Consider the following 20411-nt stretch of genomic DNA (forward strand, 5'->3'; position numbering starts at 1 on the left):
TTAAGGGCAACAAATGCTAGCTAATTATTTAGGTGTCTTACCTATCCTCACCCCTCCCTTGTGTGCTCTCACTTTTATCATGTGCTCATAGTCCAATCCCCTTGTTGTGTTTGCCCTTGATCTAATGTCCACATATGAGGGAGAACATACGGTTTTTGGTCTTTTGGGTCAGGCTGACCTCACTCAGAATGATGTTCTCCAATTCCATCCATTTACCAGTGAATGATAACATTTCATTCTTCTTCATGGCTGCATAAAATTCCATTGTGTATAGATACCACATTTTCTTGATTCATTCGTCAGTAGTGGGACATCTTGGCTGTTTCCATAATTTGGCTATTGTGAATAGTCCTGCAATAAACATGGGTGTGCAGGTGCCTCTGGAGTAACCTGTGTCACAGTCTTTTGGGTATATCCCCAAGAGTGGTATTGCTGAATCAAATGGTAGATCAATGTTTAGCATTTTAAGTAGCCTCCAAATTTTTTTCCAGAGTGATTGTACTAGTTTACATTCCCACCAACAGTGTATGAGGGTTCCTTTTTCCCCACATCCTCGCCAACACCTGTTGTTGGTGGTGTTGCTAATGATGGCTATTCTAACGGGGGTGAGGTTTAATTTGCATTTCCTTTATCCAGCAGCATTTCTATACACAAACAATGAACAATCAGAAAGGAATCAGAGAGACAATACTTTTCACAATAGCTTCAAAAAATTAAAATAGCAAGAAATAAATTTAATGGAGGTGACTGACTTATACAATGAAAATTATAAGTCACTAAAGAAGGAAATAAATGAAGACATCAGAAGATGGAAGGACATCCTTGTTCATGAATGGGCAGAACCAATATTGTGAGAATGGCTACATATCGAAAGCAATCTATATGTCCAATGCAATCCCTATCAAAATTCCAATAACAGCCTTCACCAAGATAGAAAAGTCAACAGGTCCTGCCCAGGGGGAAGGCTGGCACTAGTAGGAGGGAGAAGGTGGCTGGGAAAGAGGGTAGAAGGGTGAAAACAATGAAAAAATGTGTACACATGCATGTAAATGCAAAAATGATACCTGTTGAAACTACTCCATGAATCAGGGGAGGGGAGAAAAATCAGCAGTAGAGGAGGTGAATTCATGTATGATATAGTAGGTAAATTATAAGAACCTTTGTAAATGCCATAATGCACCTAGCACAACAATAAAGGAAAAAAACAAACAAAAAATTAATTAAGTGATAAACATTAAAAAATAAAAAAAGATAAAGTTCATATGGAAGCACAAAAGACCTTGAATTGCCAAAGCCATCCTGAGTCAAAAGAACAATGCTGGAGGTATCACAATACCTGACTTCAAACTATACTGTAGAGCCATTGTAATAAAAACAGCATGGTACTGTCACAAATACAGACATAAAGATCAATTGAATAGAGATCCTGACACAAACCTAAACAACTACAGTCATCTGATTCTTGACAAAAGAGACCAAAATATACATTGGAGAAAAGATAGCCTCTTCTGCAAATGGTGCTAGAAATGGAAAACTGGATTTCCACCTGCAGAATACTGAAACTAGGTCCCAGTCTCTCACCTTGAAATAGCATCAATTCAAAGTGGATTAAGAATCTCAATATAAGATCTGAAACAGTGAAATTAATCTAGGAAAAAGTAAGGAACACATTGGACCACATAGGCATAGGTAATAACTTTATGAATAGAATTCTAATGGCTTAGCAATTAAAAGAAAGGATTGGCAAATGGGACTGCATGAAACTAAAAAGCTTCTCCACAGCAAAGGAAACGGTCACTAAACTGAAGAGACAGCCTACAAGAATGGGAGAAAATCTTTGCCAGCTATACATCTATCTGACAAAGGATTAGTAAATGGAATCTAACCCCTCACAGAATCAACAACCCACTGACAAATGTGCAAACGAACTGCACAGACAGTTCTCAAAAGAAGAAGTACAAATGGTCAATAAATACATGAGGAAATGCCCAACATGTTTGGCCATAAAAGAAATGCAAATCAAAACGACATTGAGATTCTACTTCACCCCAGTCAAAATGTCTATCGTCAATAACACAAACAATGACAAATGTTGGTGAGGATGTAGGGAAAAAGGAACCCTCAAATGCTGTTGGTGGGAATGTAAATTAGTAACTGCTATGAAAAGCAAAATGGAGGTCTCTCCATGAGTTATTTTAAACAGTCGTGGCTGTCATGATGACATCTAAAGGAAGTGGTGAGGATGTGGTTCTTTGATATCTGGGCTGCTCTCTGTGAAAGTGGTGGATGGAAGCTGTAATTGCCACAGGACCTTTGAAAGCTTGTTTGGAAGTTCTACCAGGGGGACACAGCTACTCTTTTACCTTTGACCAAAGAAAGGTCATCATCATCCTGTATTGGGGATGGTGTCCCTTCCACTAAGCACTGTGCACCCTCAGAAGGGACATACATAGAGCAGTGAGGGAGGAAGAGGACAGACGCCTAGCCAGCCAGATCAGCCAAATCAACCCTGGCAATCAATGAGGTGACAGATGTTGCAGCCAGATCGCCCTCATATCCTCTGCAGGATCTTCAGAAGCAGCAGCAATCTCATTGTTCACAGTCCAGCCAAACCTGGGAACCAAGTGGTAAGTCCAGCAGTAGCAGCTGTTAAATCAGCATCCATCTCTGCCTCCCTGAGGCAATTATTGGGGTTTTGCTACCTTCTTGCTGCTGCCAGGCACAGAGGAGGGTTCTGAGAGCTGTCAGTCATGGCCACCACGGAGTCTTTCCTTTATTTATTTAGATATTCACATCCTTTATTTGAAGAAAGAAACACTAAAGACTACTTACAACAAAGATCTTAAACAAAATTAACCTTCTTTATAGTACTTAGCAGTGCTTAACCCCTAGCCACCACCTTATGGGAAGGTTGGGTCCTCCTGGTCTGTCTCACAGTCATGGTAACAACTACTGCCTTTCATGCCTGTTTATTGGTGCAATGTGAGGTACTTTATATAAATTATTTTTTTTAATCCTCACAGAAGTCCTCTAAAGAAGATATTAGTTCCCACACTTTATAGTTGAGGGAGTTTAGATGTGAAGTGATGTTCTCTTTGGGCACAGCTTTGCTAGTTTTGACCTTATTTGTAAGAGAGGAGAAGGACAGAAAACACTGGGGAGGGCTGTTTGTAGGCTGAAAAGAGTAACACTTTACCTTTTCTTGTGGCTTGTCTCCGATGGCAGATGTAAAGTCCAATGATTATGGTAACCACCAGTATCACACCCGCTGCCAAAATGATGGGTTGTATTATCAAGAGACTGCAGGGTGCCACTGAAATTCAGGTGTGTTCCAATCAGTATAATTGGAGAGCTGTTCCCACATTCCCTTCTTACTTATAGAATCCCCAGTCATGCCCTCAACACTGGTGTTCTGGGAATCCTCCCTCTGTCTCCTGGTCCTCTTAAACTATGGTTTAAATATTATCTTATTTTGCTTGTTCAGTGAATGAATTAATTTGTGAAGTGAATAACTGCAGTGTAACAGAATGTAATGGAATTGAGCATTGACAAAAGAGTGGGGTGGGAGTCAACCCATGCAAGTTAGACCATGCTAATGCTTTTAGCCTTGGACAGCATGAGGAAGCAAGGGAACAGGGCTCTATGGGGCTAAAAAGCCCATGTAAACAGAGTGAAAGCATGAAATTGGAAGGACTGGAAGTTGTGGTCTAAGAGCGAGAAATTAGGGTTTGATGTTTTGCACCAGGAACATTTTTACCTTTAGATCAAGTCCAGGATCCACAATGGCAGTGGGTGACTGAAGGAATGTGCACTCTGCACTTTCCCTATTATTGGAACCCTTGCCACCTTTGCTTTTTAACCACCCTTACTGACCAGTTTCTGCCCATACATCAGATAAAAGGTGCAATATTATCTCAAGATGCTTTGTCAATAGAAAAATAGAAATAAAAGTATGAAATTTCTTTATAGGAAAAAAAAAATCTCAGTTCCTTTGTAGTTTTGTTTAAAGATTAAACACCCTAGAACTTTCTCCTAGACATTATTGGAAAACTTTAGAACTTAAGTCAGATGTTGCTTTTAGTCTTTATACTAGATTTCACTTTGCTTCTGCATCATCACATCAGTACATTTCCAGTAACTATGAGAATTAGAAAATTAGTGAATTAGAAAATTACACTATATTTATTTATGGATCATTTTTCCTTTTATACTTGAGTAAGTCTCGATTCTGCTAATGTATCTGATTGTCCTGAGTTAATATGAGAATGTATTCTGAAGAAAGAAAGTATTTGAATTTCTATACTTGAGAGGATGGAATCCTTCATGGAAATTTAATAATTGCATAAGTTTGTTTTGAATCCATGCTATGAATGCACAGTAAGAGAAAGAATTACATAAATCACTTAAAAATCCCCTTTACAATGAAATCAATTGATTACAGTAGATTCTGTGTCTGCAGGTATGTGGTTCCCAGGAGGCTACTTTCCAGGACAAAGCATGAGTGCTCAGGGTGCACAGAGCTCAGGGCTGGTCTGCAGACGCTTGAATCATTTTCTATAATGACACCCACCTTCCGCTAAAGACATGGTGCCTTTCTAAAATTTTCACTTTGTCATTTCAGTTAAGAACATTAACTTTTATCTTGGGTTTGGGACACCACTTGCTTTTTGGGAGGCATATTTTCACACAATTAAGGGCAATGGAACACTCAGTAGATCACACGATTTAAATACAACTGGAGATAACGTGAGATGGCAGAGCTTCTCCACGTCTACCGAGCTGCGTAATGTGTAAGCAGACATTTACAATTTTGGTTTTTCAAATTTCTTTTAATTTTTACAAATTTTTTTGACTGCACTTATTCAAAGCAGTGCGATTAAGGCAGGCTTACTGTATTTGTAGGATAGGAATAAATCACAGTGTACATGTTACTATACATTTATATTTTTGTAATGAATTCTGGTGAAATCAATACTTCCAAGTGAAGTAAAACAAATATAAATTTGCAATTTTATATTTAATATTGGATACAAATATTCCCTAAATAAATAACAATGCCTGATACACCTGTTCTGGAACCCAATGCCACTCAACATTTTCAGTGATTACCATACAAAATACCAGTAATTACTCTCTTGCTGCAGATTCTTTTATGACTTTGAGAAAAAGAAAATATTTAAAAAATAAATGCCAAGATGATGGCCGGGCTACCCCGCAGGATCATCAAGGAAACCCAGCGTTTGCTGGCAGAACCAGTACCTGGTATTAAAGCAGAACCAGATGAGAGCAACGCCCGTTATTTTCGTGTGGTCATTGCTGGTCCCCAGGATTCCCCGTTTGAGGGAGGGACTTTTAAACTTGAACTATTCTTCCCAGAAGAATACCCAATGGCAGCACCTAAAGTACGTTTCATGACCAAAATTTATCATCCTAATGTAGACAAGTTGGGAAGAATATGTTTAGATATTTTGAAAGATAAGTGGTCCCCAGCACTGCAGATCCACACAGTTCTGCTATCGATCCAGGCTTTGTTAAGTGCTCCTAATCCAGATGATCCATTAGCAAATGATGTAGCGGAGCAGTGGAAGACCAACGAAGCCCAAGCCATAGAAACAGCTAGAGCATGGACTAGGCTATATGCCATGAATAATATTTAAGTCAGTCCGATCATCAAGTGTGTATCACTTCTCCTGTTCTGCCAAGACTTCTTCCTTTTTGTTTGCATTTAATGGACACAGTCTTAGAAACATACAGAATAAAAGCCCAGACATCTTCAGTCCTTTGGTGATTAAATGCACATTAGCAAATCTGTCTTGTCCTGATTCACTGTTGTAAAGCATGAGCAGAGGCTAGAAGTGTCATCTGGATTGTTGTGAAATGTTTAAAAGCAGTAGGTCTCTGCTTTTATTCATTTCCCCCCATCATGGTTTAAGTATAAAGCACTGTGAATGAAGGTAGTTGTCAGGGTTAGCTGCAGGGGTATGGGTGTTTTTATTTTATTTTTTTAAAGGGGGAAAGTAGTTTTATTTTAATTTTATGGGCTCCTTTCCCCCCCTTTTTATGGGGATCTAATTGTATTGGTTAAAAGCAGCTAACCAGTTCTTTAGAATATGCTCTCTAGCCAAGTCCAACTTTATTTAGACACTGTAGATGGACAAGCTTGATTGTTTGAACCAAAATGGGAACATTAAACAAACACCACAGCCCTCACTAATAACATTGTGACTTTGCTGTCAAGTGTAGATTCCTCCCTTCAAAAAAAGCTTGTGACCATTTTGTATGGCTTGTCTGGAAAATTCTGTAAATCTTATGTTTTAATAAAATATTTTTTGTTATTCTAAAAAAAAAAAAAGCTAAAAATAAAAATAAATGTCAGAGTGATTTCAATATAAATCTAATGAAGAATGACACAAGGATATCTATATTTGTATCAGTATTGGCCAACATAATAGTACCTGATTATCCTGCTAACACTTTAGTTACTGCAAAAAATGCCTCCAAATCTTTTTCTGTTGAGTCCTCACTTTAACAATTAGCATTTCCCACGGTGTGATGTATTTCTCATCTTTGGTTACACAAGAATGTGATTGACCTGATCAGAGGTTGAGGAAGTTCTGAAAGGCTTTATTTTTGGAACAAAATACCTTATTTTGGTATATTTGCTCCTAATTTGTTTGCCTTGACAGATAGTATTTTAAAATTGCATTTTATTGTTCTGAATCTTATGTGCTTTGTCATATTTAAATTTTTTGATTGTTTTAACAAGTTTAAAGATAATTGTATGCTTAGAACTATATGATAAGTAATGAATTTAGTTAAAGATTCCACAAATCAAAAAGTTGTCTTTGTTAACAGTAAGTATCAAAAGTATGGAAAGAGGTGGAAGATAGAGAAGGATTTCTTTCCAGAGGAAAAGTTTGTACTGGGGACATTGGGAGCAGTGGGAAGTTGATTTAAGCTAGGGAATGAAGGGGGTGAGTAACCTGCTTTCCAACTCATGGTTTGACCCTCTCCATTAACCTCTGCTTGGCAGCACTCCTTCTTTCGCCCCCTGGCTGGTCTCATAGCTCTTCTCTCACTCATTGATGGCTCCAGCCCTGGCTCCCATACAGATCTTCAAGTGAGTTCTGCCAATATCTTTGGTGACCTTAGTCTCTGGATGAGCAAGCCATCCCAAACCATTGCCTTAAACTCTTATTAAACTCTTTACAATACATATTTATTTATTTATTATTATTATTTTTAATTTTTTTATTCACATGTACATACATTGTTTGGGTCATTTCTTCCCCTTGCCCCTGTCCCCCTACAATAAATATTTAACTGAATGCTTTTATGACCCATTTACAATATTTGGCAGTGGATTTAGAATGGTTAAAAATTACACCTAAAATCTTCATGAAACTTGCTCTGCATTGAGTGACACTGACATTAATTACATATAATTGCATTTAAGTTGGTGGCAAGGTTATGAAAAGAAGAGGTACTATGAGAAAGAACAGTGCTAAGATGTCATTCAGCTAGAGATGCAAAAAAGAAAGCCTCTTTAAAGAAGAAATATTTTAGTCAAGACTAGAAGTATAAGTAGGAGCTATGCAGATGAAGATAGAAAATAATTGAAAAATACAATGGAACCTGGTAGAAATTAGGAAAGGAGGTTGAATGAGGGGGCCAGATATGTCAAAATTCTAACTGCCTATCAACAGAATTTTCATCCATGCTTATGCTCATAGCATTTTCTTTTAGCAGAACATTTAAGGAAGAGTGAATATCCAGCAAAAAAATCTGAGGAGGAACTGGAAAAAAGAATCAGGATGGATTACTGTATTGGAGGTCTAGAGAAGGGATTTGATAGTGGTTTTTTGTTAAGAGGACTCAGTTCTTTGGACCCTCATAAAGATACAGATTTAGTAAAGGGGGAGAGAAAACTGACTTGCTATGGAAAGTTGCTCTTCAAGGGAACTTGACTGCTAAGTCCTGAGGACAATGTGTGAAAAGTGATAGCTGCAGGATCCTTGTTTTCTGACCTAAACATGCACATTAGAACAAGAAGTTGGTTAGAGATGTTGGACATGGTAGGGATAGGCCTAAGTAGGTGAGACAAATAAGGTCCTTAGGGAGCAAATTTTAAGGAGACACTTACTCTCAGAGTTATGCAAATGTAGGGGCAGCAATACCCTGAGAGTGAGTGCTGCTTCTTTACATTTTGTCCTTAAACACCTCACTTAGCCATCTAAGTATCACTTCTGGTAGAAGTGATAGGTTGATGAGGATCTCAAACGCGTGACAAAAGGATTGGGTGAACAGATGTGAGAGCCTCTTCAGCCTAGTGTCTGTCCTTGCTGGTTGGAGGGAAGGTTCACACAGGAGGTTTGATGACTTGGGAGTGAATTGCTAGACAACTGTGATGAGAAAGATTCCAAAGCAGCTCAGTGGGAAATCTCACTGATTATGATTAATAGTGTTTGCCATGAGCAAGGGAGAAAGGGATGTGAAAAGGGGGCCTGTAAACCTCGTTTTGCCAATCTTATTCTGCAGTTTCTTGAGGTTTTAAGGATCAGTGATTCTTTAACATTTGGTGCTTAACTTTCAGGTCTGTCCCCTTGTGCACACCTGTACTCCTGTGCTCACACACACACACACACACACACACACACAGCACACACAAACACACACACACACACACACACACACACACACACACACACTTGTATACCTGGATGAGCAAATGCAAGTAAGAATGTCTAACACAGCGCGTGGAATTTGGTAAACCAAAAAAAAAGTTAACTTGTTCACTTTTCCCAGGCTGTCAGAGAATTTATTTGTACTTTTGTCACCCTTATTTCTTGGTTCTCTTATTTTTGCTTTTCCCTCCCTCTTTTGTATCAGAGATCCAGAGACTTCTAGACTATTGAAGAGAAATACTAATTCCTACTTGCAACTAATGAGGACATTTGAAGACAATGGTAGAGTGACAGGAGGCTGCCATGATAGTGTGGAGAGACTTTGCTTCTTTGGTGATCCAGGCGTGGTGACTCCAGTGCTGTGAGCTGGTGGCACAGGAGTACAGGCTGTAATGAAGAGGGAGTTAAAAGTGAACTCTGACATATAAGCAAGGATCAGAGTAGCAAGGAACACAGAACTACCACTCTCAGGCAGGAGCAGCATGGGTATCTATGGGGGTAACATTAAGAAAAATTCAGCTTCTGTCTTTTTTTCTAATGTTTTGGGTCCTGTGATTTTCAGGCCTAGTCCAGCCCACTCATATTTTGTCATACATATCTGACTTCTTTTTTTTTAATTTACGTTTTTATTCCTCCCCTCCCCAATATCTGGCTTCTTATACTCAGTCTCTTTCAGTGGTTCTTGTTCTTCACCCCACAGCTTAAATACTGAGCCCACAGGGCTCAGTCCTGAATCTTTTTTTCTCACCTTATTCTTTCTTCTCACCTCATAATCTCATGACTTGCTTGTAATTTGAATGTCCCCTAAAGGCTCATTTGTTGAAAACTTGGTCCATTTCCTGTTGTGTATTTGGTACTGGTGGAAACTTTGGGATGTGGGGCCTATTTGAAGAAAATTAAGTAAGGAAGGAAATTAGGAAGGCATGACCTAGAAGAGGATATTAGGACACTTGTCCTCCCACTTCCCTTTCCTGGCTACCATGAGTAGCCAATGCTCCCCACCTTATGTACTATGCCCCACAGGCCTAAAGGAACAGGACCAACTGACCACATGTTACAACCACTGACATTGTGAGCCAAAGTAAATATTTTATCCTTAGAGTTGTTCATTTCAGGAATTTTGTCACAGTAATGGAAAGCTGCTTTTTTGGTACCAAGAAGAGGGATCATTGCTGTGACTATATCTGAAAATATGGTTCAGAAGTCTTTGGAATTGGCTTGTGGGAGGAATTGGAAAAGTTTGGAGAAGTCAGTTAAAGAAAATCTAGAATGCTATATACAGGGCTTAACGATCAATGCTGGTGAGGGCTCAGAAAACTAATATGCTAAAAGAAATGTGGAAAGTAAAGACTATTCTGTGAGGTTTCTGATGGCTGTTACTGGGAATTGGACTAGAGACCACCCATGTTGCATTCTAGAAAGGAACGTATCCACATTTTGTCCATGTGCCGAGGCTGTGGGAGGCTGTTAAAAGGCTTTTCTGGTGGAGGAAACTTCAAGGCAGCATAACATTTGTCCTATGGCATGGATATTATTGGCTGCTGTTAACCAAATTTGCAGTGAGAATTAGTAGCAAAAAAGCAGAGTGGGAAGGTATGAAATACTTACAGTAATTCCAGAAAAGAAGTATGTTTAAAGTCCTGACCAAGGAGTGTGAAGTTACTGAAGAGATTGGTACTATTAAATGGATCCAAGTTCTTTGCACCAGGACAGTAAGAAAGATGACTTAAGTGTCTCATGAATCAGCAAAACCTCATCCATCACAGGCTCAAAGGCATAAAAGTGTAAACTGTTTTCGATGACTATTATTGGGGAAGAGAGCCCCAGGTGTCTTGCTATCACAGGGACACCAAGGAAATTAATTCCTGTGGTTTCATTCCCGTAGTCACCCATTAAAATGATTAGAGGCCCTTGCACCTGTGGTTCAAGAGAGTCCAGGTGTAGATTTTGGCACCAGCAGACCTTAACATCTTGCAGGCATGCAAAAATGCAAGGATGGTGTCATGGTGTCATGAGGGCTGTGACAGAGTCCCTGCAAGGATTCCCTGACAAGGAAATGCATGAAGCTGTGAGAGCAAAGCCAAAGAAGCAGTAGAGAAGGAAGTTAGAGATTCCAGGAATGTGGAATGGCTGCCAAGGAGAGCAGAGTCAGCCTAAGAGAGTGGACATGTGAGCTTCAGCCAGCAAGGGACAGGGATGCCAAGCCCTTGAAACTCACATCATATATATGCCCTGGATGCCTGGAGGTGTAGGATTTCGTTTCTTCTCAGATCCTTTCTTTCTATGCCCCTATTGACACACTTGAGGATGGGAATATTTACTCTGTGCTATTGTATCCTGGAAATATTTTAACTTACGTTTTGGATTTTATAGGTGCTCACAGCTAAGAGTTTGACTTGAGTCTCAAAGAAGACTTGGACTTGAAATTTGGAGCAATGCTAGAATTATTAGGACTTTGGGGACTATTGTATTATGACATGAAGATGAGCTTTTAGGGGCCATGTATAGAATGCTATTATGTTTTGTATCTTAAAAGCCTCCCAAAGGCCCAAATGTTAAAGGCTTTATCCTCAGCCCGTGGATCTACTGCTCCCAATAGAACTTTTAGAAGGTGAGGACTAGTGTAAAGAAATTAGGTCATTCAGGGTATTCCCTTTAAGGGGACATTGGAACACCTGTCCATCCTCTCACTATCATTCTCCCCATCTGCACTGAGGTGAACAGGTGTCTCCCACCACAAGCCTCTGCAATTTTGTACTGCATCTTCACAGACCCAAAGCAACAGGGCCAAGTGGCCATGGACCTCTGAAACCAGAAGTCAAAATAAAACTTTCTTTCTTATCAGTTTATATATATCACAGTGGTGTAAAGCTGACTAGCACATGGCTTCAGCCAACTTCTATGAACTGATGACTCACTTCCACGTTCACATCTTGTGTCCATAAAGTCTGAGGATCCAGTGGCAGAAACTTGCTTCAGAGGGACCAGGAGGAGCTTAGGGATCCCTCTGACTTGGATCAGTAGGAAAAGCAGGTGGATTCTATCAGTGTGAATCTACTTCTGGGCTCTCCATTCTATTCCATTTGTCAATCAGTTTTTCTTTCACTAATATCAAATTGTATTGATAACTGTAGCTTCACTATAGGCTTGAAGTCAGTCCTCCACCTTTGTTCTCCTTCAAAATTATATTGCTACTCTAGCTCTTTTTCTTCTCCATATAAACTTTAGAATCAATTTGTAAAAATTTACTGGGATCATTATTATTTTGAAACCCTTAATAAGAAAAAGATTGATTGGACTTCAAGTCCATTTGAGATCTCACAGAAAATGTCAACATTATATTTGTTAAGAGAAGGAAGAGGAGCTGGGCATGGTGGTGCACACCTGTTCTGTGATTCAGCACTTGGAATGTGGAGGCAGGAGGATTGCATAGCCTGGGCTACGTTGTGAGACCCTGTCTCAAAAAACCAAACGAAAAAAAAGAAAAGATTTTAGATTCCTTAAATGCAACTTAATAGAATGTGATTAAAAGTATTTAAAAATTTATATCGCCAATTTGTGAAAATATCTCACCAGTAGTGATTATCATGAAATTAAAATCATCATTGATAATTGTAATTGATAATTGTCTATCATCATTTCAAGAATAAAGCAGGAAATAAAGTTGTATGAATTGAAGCAACTTCAATATTATAAAAATAGGATTTTAAAGTTTATACCTTCTAAATTCAATATTTAATATATTTCCTAATAATTTCTACTTCATTTGTTTTGTCAAAAGATACAATATTTAAAAACATAATTTTTTATAAAGCCTACATAGATGCCTTCAAATCCCTTTCCAGTTTATCACAATATGCCCAACAAGTAAGATCATTTTTCCTGTGTGTCACAATGTCAAAAGGCTAAAAATGACTTCCCAACTCCAGGAAGAAGTTGCACTTTTTCCCATGGTCCATTAAGACCCCAGGTAAGTCCCCTTACCTGGGCTCCATTCACCCTTCTCTCCATGGGAAGGAAAGGACATATGGCCTTTGGAATTCTCTTCCTCCACATTTTTTGGGCCAGTCCCTTCCTGGACACTCTGAGCAACAAAATCTCTGGATCAAAGTCCAGGGCCTCAAACTTCATAGTCATGGCTACCAAATTCCATATTGTAGTGGCTGTTGAGTGTGTGGCAGTCCCTTTCTGACTATTAGTAAATATTTACAGCATTTCCTAGAAAAGGACATCAGAAATCTCCCTTGGGCAGGCAGAGGGAATCAGCAGGGACTCACTTAATTAAGTGGATCCTGAGCCAAAATGTAAACACAAAACTATGAAAATCCTTGAAGTTAACATAGGAAAAAATCAAGATGGTTTAGGCTTGGCAATGACTTTTTAGACCCATCAAATACACAATATTCTGGACACAGTAGTTTATTCCTAAAATGAGGTAGAGATCAGGAGAATCACAGATTTGAGGCCAGACCAGGCAAAATGTTAGCAAGATCCCATCTCAATAAACAAGGATGGAATAGTGTTTCATGTCTGTAATCCCAGCTACATGGGAGTCATAAGTAGTAGGATTGTGATCTGAGGTGTGCCCAAGGGAAAAAAAATCAGGAGACCCTATCTGAAAACTAACTAAAGCAAAAAGGGCAAAGGGCATGGCTCAAGTAAGAGAGCTCATGGAGACTCTTAGCAAAGAGTCTAGAACTGTTAGCTTTGAATGCTTCAAATAGATATGTCCTGGCCAAAATTTCTTTCTGTGAACACACTGAAAAATTAAAATATTTGATGCAATTTCTCTGTAGTTCTTTAGCCTCACACCACACATGTTTATTATTTATTTATTTATATTAAAAAAATTTTTATTTTAGCAACTAAGAGATAGACAAATGGGACTTCATAAAACTAAAAGGCTTCTGCACAACAAAAGAAATGGTCTCTAAACTGAGGAGAACACCCACAGAGTGGGAGAAAATATTTGTCAGCTATACATCAGACAAAGGACTGATAACCAGAATATACAGGGAACTCAAAAAACTAAACTCTCCTAAAATCAATGAACCAATAAAGAAATGGGCAACTGAACTAAGCAGAACTTTCTCAAAAGAAGAAATTCAAATGGACAAAAAACACATGAAAAAATGCTCACCATCTCTAGCCATAAAGAAAATGCAAACCAAAACCACACCAAGATTCCACCTCACCCCTGTTAGAATAGCCATCATTAGTAACACCACCACCAACAGGTGTTGGCGAGGATGTGGGGAAAAAGGAACTCTCTTACACTGTTGGTGGCAATCTCTGTAAAAAAATTTGGAGGCTTTTTAAAAATCTAAATATAGATCTGCCGTATGATCCAGCAATCCCACTCTAGGGGATACACCCAAAGGAATGCGACACAGGTTACTCCAGAGGCATCTGTACACCTATGTTTATTGCAGCACTATTCACAATAGCCAAGTTATGGAAACAGCCAAGAAGCCCCACTACTGATGAATGGATTAAGAAAATGTGGTACCTTCTTGGGGATATACCCAAAAGACTGTGACACAGGTTACTCCAGAGGCACCTGCACACCCATGTTTATTGCGGCACTATTCACAATAGCCAAGTTATGGAAACAGCTAAGATGCCCCAGCACTGAGAATGGATTAAGAAAATGTGGTATCTATACACAATGGAATTTTATGCAGCCATGAAGAAGAATGAAATGTTATCATTCGCTGGTAAATGGATGGAATTGGAGAACATCATTCTGAGTGAGGTTAGCCTGGCCCAAAAGACCAAAAATCGTATGTTCTCCCTCATATGTGGACATTAGATCAAGGGCAAACACAACAAGGGGATTGGACTTTGAGCACATGATAAAAGCGAGAGCACACAAGGAAGGTGTGAGGATAGGTAAGACACCTAAAAAACTAGCTAGCATTTGTTGCCCTTAACGCAGAGAAACTAAAGCAGATACCTTAAAAGCAACTGAGGCCAATAGGAAAAGGGGACCAGGAACTAGAGAAAAGGTTAGATCAAAAAGAATTAACCTAGAAGGTAACACCCACGCACAGGAAATCAATGTGAGTCAACTCCCTGTATAGCTATCCTTATCTCAACCAGCAAAAACCCTTGTTCCTTCCTATTATTGCTTATACTCTCTCTACAACAAAATTAGAAATAAGGGCAAAATAGTTTCTGCTGGGTATTGGGGGGGAGAGGGAGGGGGCAGAGTGGGTGGTAAGGGAGGGGGTGGGGGCAGGGGGGAGAAATGAACCAAGCCTTGTAAGCACATGTGAATAATAAAAGAAAAAAAAAAAAAGAAAATGTGGTACCTATACACACTGGAATTTTATGCAGCCAAGAAGAAGAACGTAATCTTATCATTCACAAGTAAATGTATGGAACTGGAGAACATCATTCTGTGAGAGGCTCAGAAGACCAAAAATCATATGTTCTCCCTCATATGCAGACTTTAGAGCTAGGGCAAATACAGCAATGTTGTTGGACTTGGGTCACATGACAAGGGGAGAGCACACACGGGAGGTATGGGGATGGTAGGAAACCCAAAAAACATGATAATATCTGAGGTCCTCGTTACAGAGGAACTAATACAGAAACTCTAAAATGACAGAGGTCAATATGAGAAGGGGATCAGGGACTAGAGAAAAGGTCAGTTAGAGATGAATCAACTTAGAATGTAACTCATTTGTGCATGGAAGCAATGCTAGGAATCTCTCTGTATAGCTATTCGTATCTCAACTAGCAAAAACACTTTGTCTTTCTTATTATGCTTATACTCTCTCTTCAACAAAATTAGAGATAAGGGCAGAACAGATTCTGCCTGGAAGCAAGGGGAGTGGGGAGTAGAGGGAGAGGTGAGTGGCAGTGGGGAGAAATTGCCCAAACAATGTATGCACGTATGAATAAATGAGAAAAAATTATTTCATTCTTATTATCATATTATTGCTGTACTGGGGGCACCTTGTGTCATTTATGAAAGTTCTTACAATATATCATATTGAATCCACCCCCTCCAGCATTTTCCTTTATTACCTCCTCCTCCCATTCTTGGAATAGTTTCAACATGTCTCATTTTTCCATTTTCATACATAAGTACAAAATGTTTCCAATACATCAGTCTCCTTCACCCGTTCCTTATGTCCTGTCCTCTCCCACTGGTACCAACTCCTACACAAGACCTGTTTTACCTTCCTGTCCTCTGTTTTTGAAAAAGAGACATTTTTATTTGTTTAAGATAGCTATACAGAGAGTTTCATTATGGCATTCCATGTATGTATATATGTACTATAACCTGAATTGGTTCATCTCCTCTACTTTTCTCCTTTCTGCCTTAGTCTCCTTCTTATGATGATTTCAACAGGTTTAAATACTCTCTATTCATTCCTGTATAGAAAGTTCGCCATCCATATTCACCTTCTTTACTTCCTTCTTTTACCCTCCTCCTCCCATTAGTGCTCTACCCTGTTTTTCATTCTTGTCCTTCATTGTTTATGTGTCTTTTCATTGCTTGGTGGGATTTTTTGCCTTGGTATTGCATGCATTGTGCTTACGTCAATGTAGGCCCCCTCCACTGCACTTTCTCGCACTTTCTCCCACATCCTGTTATTAACAGTTTTCAGTGTGTCTCATATAATTTTTTTTTGGCAGGACTGGGACTTGAACTCAGGGCTTTGAGCTTGCAAAGCAGGCCCTGTGCCTCTTGGGCTATACTGCCAGCTCTTTTACCACACATATTTATGATGAAATCCAAAAGATATATTTCAAAAAGGAAAACAGCAGCAAGATTTATTTTTCTATCAGATCAGGAGAAGCTGAAGGATTGTGGACCCTTTTCTGTGGGGTTTGACATTCTCTAAAGCAATCTTCTAGTTAGGGGCCTTACTGCTAAGAGAAGGCCCTTTAAACACTAATCCTTACTCTGGCTGCTTTTAATCATATTCTCAATGTTCCACCTCAGTGACTTTCCAGTGCTCCTAACTCACAAGCCAGGTCGAAGGCGTGTCAGAAGTGGGACTTGCACACTGTCACTTTCAAATGACCATCCCTGAGTGGTCTTCTGCCCTGTATGTGTTTTTAAAATGGGTGTATTGGACACGGATTAAGTTTTATTTCCAACATATTGATTGAGATTTAACTCACAGGTTACACACTTTACCTTCTTAAAGCACATAATTTTCTGTCTGTGAATTTTACTCTTCAACCATGAAAAACTATCCTTTGTGACAATATGGATGGAACTGGAGACCACTATATTGAGGTACAGAAATGAAAGTGCCACATGACTTCACTGATGTGGAATTTTAAAAAGTTGGTCTTGGAGAGAAGATGGTGGTTGCCTGAGGCTGGGGTAAAAAGGGCAGGTAGGGGGATAAGGAAAATTTGAGCAATGGGTGCTAAATTATAATTTGATAGCAGCAAGCAGTCTGGTTGTTGTGACTATCAATAACAACAATGTACTGTATATATAAAAAATCTTTTTAAAGGTGTATTTGGGTTTGAACTCAGGGCCTCATGCTTGCTAGGGAGGTGCTCTATTTCTTGAGCCATTCCTCCAGCTAGAAAAAAATCTTGAAATGATTTTGAGTGCTCTCACCATAAAGAAATGATAAATGTTTGAGAAGATAGACATGTTTAACCTGTGCTAAACATTATACATTGTATATATGCATCAAAACACTAATATTAATGTACAATTGATGTGTACAATTTCTGTGCTTGTATGTATCAACTAAAAATAAATTTAAAAGAGAAAATGGACTTAGACACTATCCTAGAAAATATGAAGTGGTATCCAACTGTTATTTTGATTTGAACTAATGATAATGAATATCTTGTCATGTGTTACTGATCATTTGCACATCTTTTTGAGAAATGCCTATTTAAATCACTTTGTTGGGTATGATGACATGCACCTGCAATCCCAACATTTGGGTGGCTGAGACAGGAGGATCACAAGTATGAAGCTAGTCTGGGCTACATAGTGAGATCCTTCTCAAAAAAACATGAATAAAATTGAATAAATCACTTGCCCATTTTAAAATTGGGTTATTTGTTTTTTATTGTTAACCTAGCATATTCTGGATATAGTATCTTATAAGATAAATGATTTACAAATATATTCTCCCACCCCATGTGTTGTCTTTTTCATTTGATTGACATCATACTTGGCAGCCAAGTTTTTAAAATTTTGATGAATTCCAATCTGTCCTGCTTTTAGGTTTTTCTATTTACTTGTGCTATGTATGGTTTGGTACTGGGGTCTGAATTCATGAATGACAGGCATGTACTATCACACCCAATTTGTTGATTAAAATAGAGTCTCCCTTTTTTCTAGGTGGTCCATGAACTGTGATCTCTATCTCTGCTCCTGAGTATCTGGGATTATAGGTGTGAACTGCCATGCACAGCTTTCTTGTGTTTTTGATGCCATATCCAAGCATAGATATACAGAACAATAAAAACAAATTGGAAGACTCCAGCATGAAGCCCTAAGTTAAAACCTCAGTCCCACTGCTCCCCCACTCCATAAAAAGACTTGGGAGAGTCCTAAAACAAACCCTGCATTTATGGTTACTATATAATTGATAAGGGTATCAAGATAATTCAATGGGAAATGAAAAATAAGTGGTGTGTGATAAATGGATATTCACCAGCAAAAGAATGCAACTGAAACCCTCACACCACATACAACATTTAATTCAAAAGAGTAACACATGCAAATAAAGAGCCAAAATAGAAAATTCTTACACAAAAACATAGGAGTTAATATTCATAGTTATGGGTACTTTTAAGAGAATTATTTTCTGATCTCTCACAGTATTCTAAACCTTTTAATTACTGTAATTCTTTTAATCTAACATCTACTGTTCTACCCTCTCCCTCCATTTGTCTTCCTTTTATCCTATTCCCTTGTCTAGAAACATGGTACCTCTCTTCTCACACCTCCTCTGTGTGCTAGTTTCTGTCATGGAACCCTGATCTAGCCACTTCTTCACCTTCCTTCTCCCTCAACTTTGGGACTGACCCCCTTTACAGAGATGGGGACCCCAGAAGACTTGCCTTCACGTTTGCTGTGGGGCTGGGTCTGCAATGACCAGGGGTATATCTGGTTAGAGTTTCCTCTCAGGCCCTCCGTGCTGAAAGCTGGGAACTTATCTGAGTTGGAGGTGACTTGACATTCATAGTAGGCTGGCTGTGTCTTGTGGGTGGGATTAAATTTAGATTACCTTATTTAGAAAAGATACAAGTCTAGGGCAAGAAATACTCCTTACTACCACGCTGGCAATGACTCATCTTCTCCAGTTAGGCCCCATGGAACTAATTGTTCAGTTATGAGCTCATCAATGGATTAATCTGTTGGTGAAGTTAGTGCTGTCGTAATCTAATCACCTCTCAATAGAAGCAACAAATGGGAAACAGGAGTTCAACACCTTTTGCTGGGGGGTAGCACTTCATATCCAAACCATAGCAGGTGCAAGGTTTATACATGGATTTGGGGAGGCATATCAGCTAGGCAGATACCTGGCTGGTTACACATTTTTGGTGGTCAGTTTTAAAATACATCGGCTATGGTCATCTGTAGGTCAAATGGTATCTCGGTTTCTATATATCTAAAATCAACTATTAGAAATTCTGATGCTACATGTCCTTCCAGTTTTTGTTTCCAGGAAGAGGTAACCCTGCAGTTTAATCATAAACATACAAAAGGAATCTTTTGTGGAGAACAGGTGAAGATGGCAGATTCAGATATTCAGACTATATAAACAGCTCCAAAAATTAAATACCAAAAGAAGAAATAACCCAAATGATAAATGGACAATTGAATTGAACAGTTCATCTAAAGAAGTACAGCTGGCAGTGGCTCAAGTGGTAGAGCCCCTGCTTAGCAAGTGTGAGCCCTGAGTTTAAAACCCAGTACCGAAAAAAAAAAAGATGTAAGAATGGTTAATGAATACGTGAAGAAATGTTCAACAACCCAAGGCATAGAGGAAATGCAAATCAAACTGTGCTGAGATTCCATCTCACCCCAGTCAGAAAGCCCATCATCAAGAAAACAAACAATAAATGCTGGTGAAGATGCAGTAATTTACATCCCCACACTGTTGGTGGGGATGTAAATTAGTCCAACCACTATGGATATCAGTATGGAAGTTTCACAAAAGACCTAATAATACAACTACCATATGTTTCCGCTATGCCACTCTTGGGCATATATCCTAAGAAATGTTTAAGTCTTCATACAAGAGAGATACATGCATACCCATGTTTATATCAATAATATTCACAATAGCCAAACCTTAGAATTAGACTTGGTGTCCACCAAATGATGAATGGATAAAGAATACCATATGCACACACACTCCATATATACATATGTATTTACTTATATATACATATATATACTTATACATTTATCTTATACATCCAGCTTCCAAATATGAGGGAAAACAAGTGACCTTTGTCCTTCTGAGCCTAGATTATTTCACTAATATGATCCTAGTTCTATCCTTTTATCTGCAAACAACATATTAAGGATGAATACTATTTCATTGTGTATATATACTACATTTTCTTACTCCATTCACCAGTTGTAGGGTAATTGAACTCTTCCCAAAGCTTGGCTATTGTGAACAGTGCTGCAATAAACATGGTGTACAAGTGCCTCTATTGTATCCTGACTTACTCTCCTTGAGGTATATACCCAGGAGTGGTATTGCTGCATCC

General features: G+C 38.8%; 1 protein-coding gene and 1 long non-coding RNA gene across 2 annotated transcripts in view; both read left to right on the plus strand.

Annotated features, from left to right (window-relative positions):
- The first annotated feature begins 2294 nt into the window (after positions 1-2294).
- Positions 2295-20411, plus strand: part of LOC141420826 (uncharacterized) — a 73507-nt gene continuing 55390 nt past the window's right edge. Inside the window, exon 1 of the long non-coding RNA XR_012445493.1 lies at positions 2295-2627. This is a non-coding gene — a long non-coding RNA (uncharacterized lncRNA). The remainder of the gene's footprint in view (positions 2628-20411) is intronic.
- On the plus strand, positions 5199-5807 carry LOC141420825 (ubiquitin-conjugating enzyme E2 N-like). The gene has a single exon (XM_074066062.1). It carries the CDS (start codon positions 5199-5201, stop codon positions 5655-5657), a length of 459 nt encoding a protein of 152 aa, XP_073922163.1. The 3' UTR covers positions 5658-5807.

Source organism: Castor canadensis, chromosome 1 (assembly GCF_047511655.1).
Source record: "Castor canadensis chromosome 1, mCasCan1.hap1v2, whole genome shotgun sequence".
Lineage (NCBI taxonomy): Eukaryota > Metazoa > Chordata > Mammalia > Rodentia > Castoridae > Castor > Castor canadensis.